The sequence below is a fragment of the Anopheles merus genome, chromosome 3R (genome assembly GCF_017562075.2).
Source record: "Anopheles merus strain MAF chromosome 3R, AmerM5.1, whole genome shotgun sequence".
Taxonomy (NCBI): Eukaryota; Metazoa; Arthropoda; class Insecta; order Diptera; family Culicidae; genus Anopheles; species Anopheles merus.
The window spans coordinates 46955761-46968687 of record NC_054084.1 but is presented as its reverse complement, the minus strand read 5'-3'; the positions used below and the strand labels follow the sequence as shown (position 1 = coordinate 46968687).

The 12927-nt window shown below is 42.8% G+C and overlaps 4 protein-coding genes, 1 long non-coding RNA gene and 1 pseudogene across 6 annotated transcripts; 4 read left to right on the top strand and 2 right to left on the bottom strand.

Moving 5' to 3' along the window:
- Positions 1-1022: 1022 nt before the first annotated feature.
- On the top strand, positions 1023-1078 carry LOC121598138 (annotated as a pseudogene).
- A 1621-nt stretch (positions 1079-2699) lies between these two features.
- LOC121597576 lies at positions 2700-4382 on the bottom strand. The gene is made up of 3 exons (XR_006005430.1): positions 3975-4382; positions 3154-3472; positions 2700-3076 (listed from the first exon to the last, which is right to left on the bottom strand). It is a non-coding gene; the product is annotated as an uncharacterized LOC121597576 (long non-coding RNA).
- Positions 4383-4483: 101 nt separating this feature from the next.
- On the top strand, positions 4484-6048 carry LOC121597575 (mpv17-like protein). 2 transcript variants are annotated; one of them, XM_041923425.1, is made up of 5 exons: positions 4484-4797; positions 4881-5053; positions 5135-5268; positions 5339-5470; positions 5528-6048. In XM_041923425.1, the coding sequence occupies exons 2-5, from the start codon at positions 4936-4938 to the stop codon at positions 5693-5695; spliced, it is 552 nt and encodes a 183-aa protein (XP_041779359.1). In that variant the 5' UTR covers positions 4484-4797; positions 4881-4935; the 3' UTR covers positions 5696-6048. The 2 variants fall into 2 exon arrangements, with proteins under 2 accessions (XP_041779359.1, XP_041779358.1); XM_041923424.1 differs by having other exon boundaries at positions 4485-4797; positions 4868-5053.
- A 2114-nt stretch (positions 6049-8162) lies between these two features.
- LOC121597779 (60S ribosomal protein L12) lies at positions 8163-9374 on the top strand. The gene is made up of 4 exons (XM_041923893.1): positions 8163-8309; positions 8565-8638; positions 8722-8902; positions 9058-9374. Exons 1-4 carry the CDS (start codon positions 8273-8275, stop codon positions 9261-9263), a joined length of 498 nt encoding a protein of 165 aa, XP_041779827.1. The 5' UTR covers positions 8163-8272; the 3' UTR covers positions 9264-9374.
- A 16-nt stretch (positions 9375-9390) lies between these two features.
- LOC121597778 (DNA-directed RNA polymerases I, II, and III subunit RPABC1) lies at positions 9391-10262 on the bottom strand. Its single transcript, XM_041923892.1, has 2 exons — positions 10012-10262; positions 9391-9941 (listed from the first exon to the last, which is right to left on the bottom strand). Exons 1-2 carry the CDS (start codon positions 10155-10157, stop codon positions 9455-9457), a joined length of 633 nt encoding a protein of 210 aa, XP_041779826.1. The 5' UTR covers positions 10158-10262; the 3' UTR covers positions 9391-9454.
- A 139-nt stretch (positions 10263-10401) lies between these two features.
- LOC121597777 (protein abrupt-like) lies at positions 10402-12578 on the top strand. Its single transcript, XM_041923891.1, has one exon. It carries the CDS (start codon positions 10460-10462, stop codon positions 12293-12295), a length of 1836 nt encoding a protein of 611 aa, XP_041779825.1. The 5' UTR covers positions 10402-10459; the 3' UTR covers positions 12296-12578.
- The last annotated feature ends 349 nt before the right edge of the window (positions 12579-12927 follow it).

The following is a 12927-nucleotide window of genomic DNA, read 5'->3' as shown; positions in this document are numbered from 1 at the left end:
CGATTCATCAATGTAGGCGTGGGACAAAAAACGACAACCATGTTCACCTCAAACAAACATACGAATATCGTCCACATGTATGTAAAGTTGTGTAATATGTATGAAGTAATCTAAATAGCACAAAGATGAAATAAGTACAGGTAAGTTTAAAATTAATTGCAGCAGCTTCCCTGGTATATTGGTACGGGTAACCAGTGGATCGTGCGCCACCACCAGACTAATATCGTTATTGGCTGCATGGTGTACTGTTGATGTTGGGATTACTGCAGGACGACACCAAAATATCCAGGACCCTACAGGAAGCTGTCTGATTTAAAATGCTCAATTATCTGCGTCACATATTTGCCCTTATATTGTCTGAGGAAGTGTCTCAGAATCCTCTTTTATTGTAGCACGCAAACGTGAACCGCGTATGTGAAGACTTTCACCGGCAAAATCTGGACCGATACTCCGTTGAAGACTCTGAGCAGAAACGGCTGCTGCGAGCTGTCAAGCTCCTCAAAGCGCTGCGACTCATTGATCAGCACCGGCGCGAAATGACGCCGCAGAAGAAGCTGACGATGTTTCCGAGCCGCAGTTAGCCGACTTTGTGCAAATGTGCGACCAAACCTGCTACAATCTGCCTTATGCTATCGACGTGCGGAGCCTTATGGGAGGATTCTTACGCTATCGATGTGATGAACAATATATTAGCAAACGTGAACCGAATGAATAACGAACGGTGTACGATGTAGCTACTGCAGCAGTGGATAGCTACGGTTTGATTTAACAATCTATCCTTGATGAACCTGGTGGCACCGGTAAGTTGTTTCTGCTCAAAACTATTCTTGCGTACACGCGACGCCAATCAAAAATTGCAATCGCAGTGGCTTCGAGTAGAATTGCTGCTCTGCTTCTAACCAGGGGACGTACGCTACACTCTACATGCAAGCTATCGCTCAACCTGGACACTAACAGTTCCTGTAACATCCGTGTACAGTCAGCACAGTCGGAATTGATGCAACAGGCTTGATCGTTTGGTTGTGTCATTTGAAAGAAGAGTAGATTACCACTCCCCCTTGACAAGGATGGAACACTTACGCTGAGATCAGTGGGCACGACCACTTATCGTATGGAACGAGACATCCATGAGCAGCCGCTATGCTCTAGAAGCTCGCGCCCTCGATCACGGCTTGCAAGACGTTATGAGAAATCGCCAAACGTTCGGTGATAAGGTGGTGCTGCTATGTGGTGACTTTCGACAGATACCAACGTCTAGGTTCTGCAGCAGTGCATCCGGTAGAGCATGCTGTGGGGCAAATTTAGGGTATTGCTCAAGGTATTCAAGATGCCGAAGAGCGGAAAGCGTTCGCAGAATTGCTGCTCCTCATCGGCGAGAGTTACATACGGCAACAATGCGAATTTTGATGAATTAATTATTTATTCCAAGAGGTACACCATCCACAATTAAATTGATAGTATTTTAAATAATAGAATATTAAGAAATCATAGTTCTATATACTGCAATGTATGTTGTAAATACTATAAGCATACAAAGCAAATCTTTTACAAAGAATCTAAAAACAAAATGGTTGATTGAAGTGCAATTCTCATATGCCCCATAAAAAACGTTGCGTAGCCCTGTAATCGGGCCATTTTATTAAATTTACGTAGTCTTAAGCTCGATGTCACAAGCATGAACAGTTATTTTTTTATTCAAACACCCACAAAAACGGAAGATTTTGATGATAGTTGTATTCAAAAATTTACCTTATATTCACTTGATTTTCGTCTTATACTTGTATAAATTAAGGTATTATGTAGAAAAATTTACAAAATTTTCTCTATAACTTTATAACTGATACTTTTTAACGATTTCATTACTATGAAATTATGAAAAAACAATAATTTCCTCTTTAAAATTACTCCATATTGGCACCATATTGGCCAATATTGGCAAGCTACATGGTCATTTTGCTTTGAAATGAAGACTGTCCGACTTTCCTTGGACCGTATGAATGTCATACCTTTTAAAATCTTGGATCACCATGCATAGCGGAAATTGGGGCAAGTGTGCTACCTTAAGCATTTCATGTTATAACTCACTAAAACGTGTTTTTCAAAAGCCGATTTAAATCTCATAACCATTTTACATCTATTTCCTCAATTATAAATGAGTTTCGCTTGAAAACGTGCAAACAAAATTGTTTTTGAAGCGTTTTAAAAGGATCGAAAAAGACGTTGTTTTTTGGGTTTTGGGACAAGAGTGCCACTCGTATGGGGCAAGACGCCCACCTGGTTAAAATAAACGTATTTCTTAGATTATTGGAGTTTTTTTTACATATGTGGCACTAATGTATATATTCCTACATGTCATGAGTCACCAATGAACCCTTTTTGACCACAAACTGTACCCCAATATGGAAATTACTGGTATTTTTATCCGAGGAGGAATCCGCTCATAATAGTGCACCGCTGCACGCTACTACAATGTTTACATTTTTGACTGCTCGCGCCTGTGAAATATGGTGGCACACTTCCCCCGAATAGAGGTGGCTCTTTTGCCCCAAAAGTTGTAACTTTTTTGAAATTGAATTTTTCAGTGACAAAAAGAAAGTTTGTTTCAACTAACCCCGCAAAAAATTTAACGTTTTCTCAGCTTTACGGTGGTGTAAATATGTTATCGGTTAATTGTTCGCATGATTTTTGAGAGCTTATTTGGTTGGATTAAAAAAATATAATATCCTGCTCAATTTTGAAACTCAACATACATCAGTTCAAAACAATGGGAAATATCGATTGATCTATATGAACTTCGGCTCAGTATACCAAGTCATTGGAAAGCAACCAACTGTATACACAATTGATCATTTAACTAAAGTTTTAAGGAAAAAATGCTTGGTGACACTCTTGCCCCTATGGCACGTTTGTCCCAAATTCCGCTAAATGGGATAAAAGATTTCGGTATGGTTTTTTGCAGGGACATAGCTGAAGTGTGTCATCAATGATGGGTAAACAAGTTGTCCAATAAGTGCTCTAAGGGGCTGTCCAGGGTGCCGCAAAGTCTCGTCTGCCACACAATCTCGACTAGTCTCGTCTGCAACAAAGCAAAAGGATGGATATATCTACAACTTGATCTCATATGATAAATTATTTTATGCTAGGATATTTTACCTGCCTTTTGGTAAGATTCATTAAGAATGACTTGAACAAGATTCCAAAAAACAAATCATGGATTCAAATCATACTGCTTTCAATTTATACCTTCAACCCAAATCTACTTTTATTTCGAACTAATTTCGTACAAAGTATGTAAGATACCATATGATATGTCCAATTACTTCGTACTGTAACACAAATAATCTAGTTTGATGGTGGTTTATCAGAAGTCTACTTAAGAATACTCCACGAGGTGCAAAACGAGCTGGCAGGGTATGGCCAATGATTGCTATGTTTTAACATTCTCCATATTGCTGCAATATTCCTGGGGCAACTGGGATCCAACACCATAAAATGTATAATTTCAACAAACTTTCTAAATTGGCTTAAAAGCACCGACAAACCGACGTGACACTGGCGTTACAAAAGTGTCCCACACGAAAGTACTGTCATTTACCAGTGAGGCGAACACTTCTGTCAAAGTAAGCTCTGTTCACTGCTGCTTCGATGTAAACAACTTTTCTAAATACAAATTACGAAGGAAGTGTGAGGCAAGATTTTGTGAGAATTATTGGACAAAACATCCAGGAAAATCATTTTATAAGTTTCTAAAACATAAGTACATACAACAATACGCACTAGAATTTGCGAAGAAAAACATAAAGAGGATTTAGCAGTTTCTTCTCTGTGTCAGTGTAGTAAGCGAATCATTATAGAGATGGCGCTAGTGTTTAACGTATTTTCATTTGAAATAAGGAGACAACTTTTGAAGCTCATTTTGTTCGAAGTGTCACGTCGGTTTGTCGGTGTTAAAAGTATATAGAGACTCAAATTACCACATAATATCACAGCCAACGAACCGATCAGCTTTAGTGAGTGGATCAACACTAGATTAATGACTCGGCACGAAATGTATACATTTTCAACCAGTGACATCATCAGCTATACTTAATGTTGTACAAATGCACTGATGGTGCACGTGCTTCACGTTTCGTGCACGTGGTTGTCTCACTATCGTTAACTTCACAAAGCCGATACAATGTGAACGATTGCCAAACTACACGTCATCAAGGAACGCATCTTTGGTTGTCGCAGAATTATCTTCGAAGAGAACGATACAGCTGCAAATTGTTCGTTATTTTTGCAACACATTTACTACAAAATAAAACACAGCTGAAGCATGTCACAGAAAACCCACTCAAGATCGATGTAAAATTGAAACACCCCACACGTTCCGTACACACGGGTTGGTCTCTCTCATATCACGTTTATTTTTATACCTACGTACTACGTTTTTTTGCTTCCTCACAACACTACATACGTCATCAAAAACGTTATAAACAATTCACAACCACATACGCACGGCACATTCGTAGCAACCAACATCCGAAGGGTAGTTCCTTCATTTACATGTTGAACGATCAGGTTTGTGCGGTGTATCTGTGTACAGCTTTCTGTCGTCAATCGTTCTGTGGTCGCGGTCGCATGTGCGGAACATTGCCAAAAAGATCGTTTTCAATGTCTAAGTTCATGGCACGTTTGGGCAGTCGTCGGCGCAGTGTACCTCAGCTGATGCTCATAATGCTCGTGTCGCTGTCCGGTGCGGGAAGTGTGAATAGATGTACCACAAACGAGTGAAAGTATTGTACCTGTGTGCTTGTAAGTAAAAATACAATATTTTGTATGTATCATAATAATAAAGTTGACACATTTTTTACTAAATACATAGGTGCGTATTTTAGGTGATCGATCGTTTCACTCGTGTCTGTGTGTTTGTGTGCAAAACAAACCAAACAAATGTCTGCATTTGCGCAATGGATTAAGCGTTATCCTGTAGTACGAGGTATGATTACGTACAGTTTTCTATGGCCAACGGGATGTTTCATTCAACAAAAACTCTCCGGCAAAAAGCTTGGTAAGCGTTCATTACTTAACGAAGTAACCCTGAACCTCGAAGGTGACTGAGTATGGATGTAACGCTTGCAATATTCTACAGATGAAATCGATTGGAAGAAGTGTTGGCGATTTTTCTTTTACGGTGGATTTATTGTCGCCCCATCGTTGTACTGTTGGATACGGGTAGCCTCGATCATGTGGCCAAACCAAAATCTAAAATCAGCCGTTGCCAAGGTTAGTGCGCTTCGTTACATTTGTACAACACGTACGTCTAAAGGTGCGCGATTGTGTTACTCATTCGTAGGCTTTGACGGAGCAAATCAGCTATACACCAATGGCAATGACTGCGTTTTACTTCAGCATGAGCCTACTGGAGTCAAAAACTGTAGAGGAGTCACTAAACGAAGTACGAGTGAAGCTGTTTCCTACTTACAAGGTTAGCTGAAGATAGGAAGAAAATACATGTTTTAAACATTGTGCTTTTGCATTACAGGTCGCGCTGTGTATCTGGCCTTTCATACAGACATTCAACTTTTCCGTGGTTCCAGAAAAAAATCGAGTACCTTTCGTCAGTATGTGTAGTCTACTATGGACCATATTTTTAGCTTACATGAAACAAAAAGAACAAAAAGAACTCGAAGCCGGTATTTTCGTAAAATAATGTAATATTCTGTAATGGCAGGAGCTATTTTACATTATCTCAAATGGTAGATGCCAAACCATTGCACCGATTCATACAATGCTGAACGAGGGTCGGGGTAAAGGTTGACTCTTCGTTTACTTGGTACAACAAGTGCAGTACTTCTTTAAACTATCGTTTAGTAACGAGTAGATAGTAACGCCAAAAAGAAGTACTGATCAATCAGGCATCAAATCATTGTAGTGTGCGCCAAATCCGTGTAATAGTAACTAGTTTTTGTAATATGTAATCTTATTCGGATATTATTCTACTATGTATAATCTATATATTTCAAAATAAAATATCAACGACAACTAGAAAACATCAATGTTGTAGTTATAATGAAATGAGTATTTTGTACACTTTACATTTTTTTAGACGACAGTTCCTCCAACCCAAGCGCTACAGATTAAGCTTAAACGACTGGAAAATCAAACATCAACAGAAAAAAAAATAATGAAAGCTGCATAGCTTTACTGGTTTGCTCAATAGATGACATGCATATTATAACTCATCATCCCAACGGTACAAAAGTAGAAAGCTTGGAGCAAAATCATCGCTTTACTCCCTCTATCCTCTATACAGCGCTTGCTTGCACTCATACGCGAGTGGTCGAGTATATTAATTCTCTCAGAACTAAGTATTCGCAGTTCAACTCGTGCGGTGAGAATGTATGTGTTAATGTGCAACGAAATTTGTCTCTGTATCTCACTCCCCCACCCCCACACACCCATATACACTCTCCGCACACTCTTAAAATTTTGGCGCGCACGCTACGTACAACACAATACAAAAGGTCGTTTTACCCGGCGCTCTAGCACCAATCGAACACGACATCGAACATGAAAAATGTATAGGATTTGACTTGTTTGTTTGTTTGTGTCTGACAGTGCACCTCCCTATGATTATATGGGTTTGTTCGAGTCGGATGTCGTGTTCGATTGGTGCCAGAGCGCAGCCTTAACCACGCGCACTGATCAAAGTCGCGATGGTCCAATCGGAACGCCGACACTACAAGTCAGAGATTTGATGTGAAAGAAAAAAAAATTCTGACCAAATCGACAACACACACGCGACGACACACATCGTCACATCGACCGCCGTCGATGGAAGTGATGATCTAAAAATAGATCCGTGGGTTGAGTGAGAGGGGGGGAGCGTAGAACAGAACGTAAGCGTGAGTGAGTCGTCGCGTGTATGTGTGTGTTGTGTACACTCTCGAGAACTCATTTTTTTGCTCTTTCCTGGAACCCACATGTTCTACATTTTTCTGACTTTAAGCAACACCAAAGTAGAACGGGAAGTAGAAGGCTACTTCATATCCTACTTTTCTTACTACTTCGAAGCGTTTTGAATCGCTTAGGATATTCCTGTTCTTTTCTCACAATGTGTTTCACCTAGCTTCATCTAATCATGGCATATATAACCTTCAAACATTACGAACAAAAATTCTATATGAATGATCGTGTGGTCAGATACGTTGGTATCAACGGCACGATTATTACTCGGATCTCACTTGATCCAGTTCTAATAATTATCATTGGAGTTTAGTATTAAAACGATCGTATCGCCGTTCTAGTTCTAGCGATGCATAACTTCAATGCGAAATCCTACAATAGTACAGAGGGAATGAGAAAACTCTCCAACCGAGAAAGCTCCACTGGTTGTGTATGGACCAACAGATGGCGCCACCAGCCGTCTGCTAAACGAAGTCTTTCTATATTCCGTTTAGGTAGAGAGCTTGAGTCGTTTAACACAGTTTTGAGTCGTGGAAACACATTGCAAGAAAAGGACAGCTATGTAATGATGAGTTGTAGAATGCTATCTATTGAGCAAACCAATGAAGCTATAGAGCTTTGGTTTTTTTTTCTATGGATATTCGATATTACAGTCGTTTAAGCTTAACTGGGGCGCTTAGGTCTTTTATCTCTTTAGTTACTTTTTCCGAAAACCACCGAAATTTCTGAAAATTTTATGCTAGGCGTGTAATATACAGTTCTTAAAACTTTTAGAGCCATTTTGCAGTGAATATTTTATAGAGTACCGAAAAAAATATTTTTTGCACTCTGTATTTTTTTCTCAATAAAATCCTGTCAGCTTTAAAAAGCTTTCGTATAAAAATAATAGCGAGTTGCACCAATCTATGCACAGCTATAGAAACTGCATTAGTATATTAAATTTTCATCAGAATATTGCATCGATCGAACGCATTCAAAAGTTGTAAGCCTCCAAAGTCGCTGAATTCCCGGGTTGCCTGGAATGTGATGTTTTTTTATTTTTTTTTTGGTTGCTAGTGACAGGGTTAAATGTAGGGAATGAAGCGCCATCTATCCGCGAGGTGAACATACCAACGCACCTTTTGCCCTATCAAGGGTTAAAATGATGACGGATGTACCGGAAGTACCAGGGTAGCTGTCAGACCTCGCTTTTGGCATTGCGCTAGCTGTCAAAGCTTCTGTCTCCTACTCTCTCTTTCCGGCATCTTTACGATCCGTGCGTGAACACACTTTTTGGAGTGTTCAATAATTTTGATTTCGCCGCGTTTCCAAACCTTCCAACATGCCGCCAAAGTTCGATCCGAATGAGGTTAAGCACGGTACGTGTGGTGCATTGTTTTTCAGCACGAAAAAGCGACAGAAAATGGGTGTAAAACAGTGCTGAAAGTCGTGTGTATTCCCCGTCCTGTGTGCACCACGTATCAGCAGCTCACCCGTGTCGCTTTCGATCCGGACAAATGCATGTTAAAGCCTGCCAGCGATTTATTCTTAGTTCGCGTTGTGCTTGGCAGATTGGTAGTTGAAAACGGTTCGCTAATAGTGAAGTTTGTTTCCCTTCTTGTTTCTGTTTACAGTGTACCTGCGATGCGTAGGTGGAGAAGTGGGTGCCACTTCGTCCCTCGCCCCGAAGATCGGTCCGCTGGGTCTGGTAAGTCCTGCATGACCATGCAGCTGCACATAAACATTACGTACGCACGGATTATAACATGCCCTGCCATTTGTTTCTTACAGTCCCCGAAGAAGATTGGTGACGATATCGCCAAGGCGACCGGTGACTGGAAGGGTCTGAAGATTACCGTGTGTCTGACGATCCAGAACCGACAGGCTGCCATTTCGGTTGTTCCTTCCGCCGCTTCCCTGATTGTGAAAGCCCTGAAGGAACCGCCGCGGGACCGCAAGAAGGTGAAAAACAGTACGTATCATGTGGAAGAGAAGAGTGAAAGACCTCCCCCCCCCCCCCCCCCCCCCCTCCCAACACCCGCCGTGATGTGTTATTAATGCAGAAATTTGTGCTCGGCGTGTTCCGTGCCTCTTTGTTTATTTTTTTTCTTTTCGTTTGTACTACAGTTAAGCATAATGGCAACATCACCTTCGACGAAGTGATCAACATTGCTCGCGTCATGCGACCGCGATCCATGGCCCGTGAGTTGGCCGGAACGTGCAAGGAAGTGCTAGGAACTGCACAGAGCGTTGGCTGCACCATTGATGGACGCTCCCCTCACGATGTGATCGATGACATCTCGAGCGGTGCCATCGAAATTCCTTCGGAATAAGCCTGCACGTCCTGTCCGTCGTCGGTATAAAAAACATCGTGTGCTGACAAGGTTTCCCTGATGCATCTACCGGCGAACGTGTTAAATAAAACATTAATATGTAAAAAAACACACACACATATCAATGTAGTTTGTGAATGCTTCCGCCACCCGGAAGGACGGAAACGGAACGATTTATTAGTGAATCTATTTCAACACACCAGACGGTAGGAAATGTAGCGACCGGCGGTTTCCGAGGGTCGAATAATTTTCACCACCTGGCCACGTTTCAGTCCAAAGTACCGTGCGACCGGATCGCCGGCCTGTATCCTCATCAGCATGTTTTCCTTCAGCTTGTAACGAGCGAGCAGCTCCTGCTTTTCCTCCGGCGTCATTACGACGTGCTCCGGGACAAGCTCGTGCTCGGTTATGTTGATCAGCAGCTCGGATTCGAGAAACTGCTCCAGAATGTACTTCGGTGCCATATCGACGAGTGACTGCTTTGCTGATGGGGTCATACCGGCTTGCACGACGACGATAGCACGGTGGATGTTTTCCTCCTGCATGCGGGTACAGTACGTTTTAATCGTTTTGATGCCAATCTTGGGTTCGTCCGGAAAGAACACAAACATCTGGTCGGTTGGGTCATCATTGTGCGCTACCAGTACGATGAGATCGGATCGTGCAGGTCGCTTTTCACTGAAAAAGGCAAGAGACGTACGTTATTGTATGTGGGATTGCAGCCGGAAACTGTAACCATGCGGCAGACCTGGGCTTGTCTCCGAACTGCTCCTTAAACTGTTCCAGCGTTTGATCCAATTCATCCTGCGTTACCAAGTAGCCCCGATCGTGGCTTAGCTGCATCACCGTCTTCCGGATACGCCACAATTTGTAAGTTTCCGCGTCATCATCCATTGTTTATTGGAGAGATGATAATTTTTCTCAGTTTACAAAATGATACAGCACGCGCACCTCGGGCGGCCAAACAAATTTCTTGACATGACCGAATACTGGAGAGGTTGTGTCATTTCAAAACAATTGGCAATGCAGTTGACAGCTAATGCCGAAATATAACGTTTCTGCTCAAAAAGCAAGCGCACAGCATTTGCTAACGCACGGCATTAGAGCTAACGCTTTAATTTGCCCGAATTGTATGTGAAAAAAGGTGTATATTAATAGCTTTTATTTTACTTTAGATCATAGCATTGGTAATTATTATGAAATGCGGATCTATTGTGCATCTAAACATCGCCATCACGGTTGTGAAAACGACGCTTAACAACCACCTCACAATCGAAAACATCGCCGCGCAGATACGCTTGTCATTTGCCAAAACATTGTTTTCGCATCTTCCCAGGTCGAAAGAAAAAAGGAAACTACCACCGGAGTGGGTTGTGATTGTATCCGCTCCTCCACTCACAGGGGAACCATTAGTGAAGAATATGGCCACTCAACAATCATTCTCGTTACGATGGAACGATTACTCGTCGCACATTGCCAGAGCGTTCGAGTCGCTGCGCTACGAGGAAGATCTCGTCGATGTGACGCTATACTGTGAGGGGCGCAGAATACGCGCCCACAAGATGGTACTGTCCGCGTGCAGCTCCTATTTTAAGGACATCTTCAAGGAGAACCCATCCCAGCATCCGATCATTATCTTTAAAAATGTAAAATACTCCGATCTGGTCTCGCTGGTGGAATTCATGTACCAGGGTGAGGTAGTGGTGCTGCAGGAGTCTTTGCCAAGCTTTCTGCATACGGCCGAGCTGCTCTCGGTCCGCGGTCTGGCCGATACGTGCGACAGCATTGAACAGCACCTGCACAGTACGATCTCGGATCAGCCGACCTCCTCATTGGCTCAACAAATACTGCAAACGCAATCACGCAACATGAACAACGCCACGATCACGACGGAGCCCGTATACTTTACGCTACCCTCTAACTCCACCATCGTACCGCAGATAAAGATTGAGTCGCAGCCGCCTGCTTCACAGCAACTGATCAACAAAATTCTACTAAAATCATCCAACGATATTACCGCCGCCCTTGGCAATACCATCGTACCGCAGGCACAGCAGCAGCAGCAACAGCAACAGCAACAGCAACAGCAAATGCACTCCCAAACACATTTACAGCCGCCACAACCATCCACAACGGCTACGCAGCAACAGCAGCAACCACAACTGCAAACACAAACGACGATTCGCGAACAACACCAGCCAAACCTGGTTTTAAAAGCTTCCCACAGCGTTACCATGCCGACACTGGGACAGCCGATCGTCGCTCACGGTTCCGCATCCCAGCCCGATCAAAACAAACAGCAGTCCGCGACTGCATTGCAAGATTTGGTGGAAAGCGTAATATCCATGCCTCGGCCGGTAAAAATAGAGCGCGTCTCCAAGCAAAAGGATACCACACCGTTACCCACAACAACAGCAGCAACGAAGCAAGCGACCAGTACAGCGGCGGTGGACATCAAGCCGTCCACCAGCTATACAGCGCTGTCAACTACGACGAACACTGCAAATCAAGCGACAAACAGTGGAATGGAAATGTACGAGCAGGTACCACAGAGCCACGAAACATCGTACACGGCAAACACGGGCAACGGTGAGGTGAAACTGCACATTTCCGAGTTTATCAATGTTGGTGAAAGTATGGCGACGACCAGCGGAGGGGACAGTAGCACATACACCCACCCGGAAGGCTTCGAGCTGGTGAATGAGAACATTCCAAACCGATCGGAACCGGACGAAACCATCGAGCCGAGCAGCTTCGAGATGGAGATCGTTGATATGGACGTGGCTGGCATTTTCCCCGACGAAGGATCCACTACGAAGGAAACCACGACGCCGGCGGACGACAGCGGCACTGCAAAGACGCTGGATAAAAAGTACAAATGTAAAGTGTGCGGCAAAGGCTTTGTCACCTGCAAATCGCTCAACATGCATCTGCACATACATAGCGGCCGCACCAAATGTGGCATCTGCGGTGCGGTGCTATCGCGCACCGCCAACCTCAAACGGCATATGAAGCTGAAGCATGAACCATGAGGTCCGACGGCACGTCCGACGTAAACTTTGCCGTAAATGTTGTTTAGATAGTGTTCTGGCAAACATTACTTTTCCTGTTTGTTTCGCATATGTATTGTAAAACTGTGTAAAGGTGACAAGTGATCGTCTGTTGTTTTCGGCTCACTTTCACACCCGTTCGTGTACGATAGGGTACTGCGATCATCCATCGTGTCGTGAGTGTTTCTATTTTAGATAACATTTAGTCCATAATCTACACTTTGGCTACTCGCTGAAGCAAACAGATAAAACCATTTTAAAACGATTTTAATCATTACGTCATTTTAACTAGAATAAGTGCGTGATTATAGGAAGAGTTTTCGTTTGCTGTTAACTTCTAAATGTATCGCGTGATATATATAGTGCTTCAATCGCAAACACCGGACAAATCTAGCTAGAGTGCAATGAAGTTTTGTCCAGCTTTCCGATTGAGGCAATGCATATATTTTACGTTTTTGTGAACAGTGAATGAAAGTAGATAAATAAATTTATCATCAATGTAATAAAAACAACCCAACTAATTGTCTCACTCGAAAAAGCTGAAAATATTTACCTTCCCTCCCGTTTGTTAATCTTCAAAAGCTCTGTTGGGCGTAGTGATGGGAATAACTACT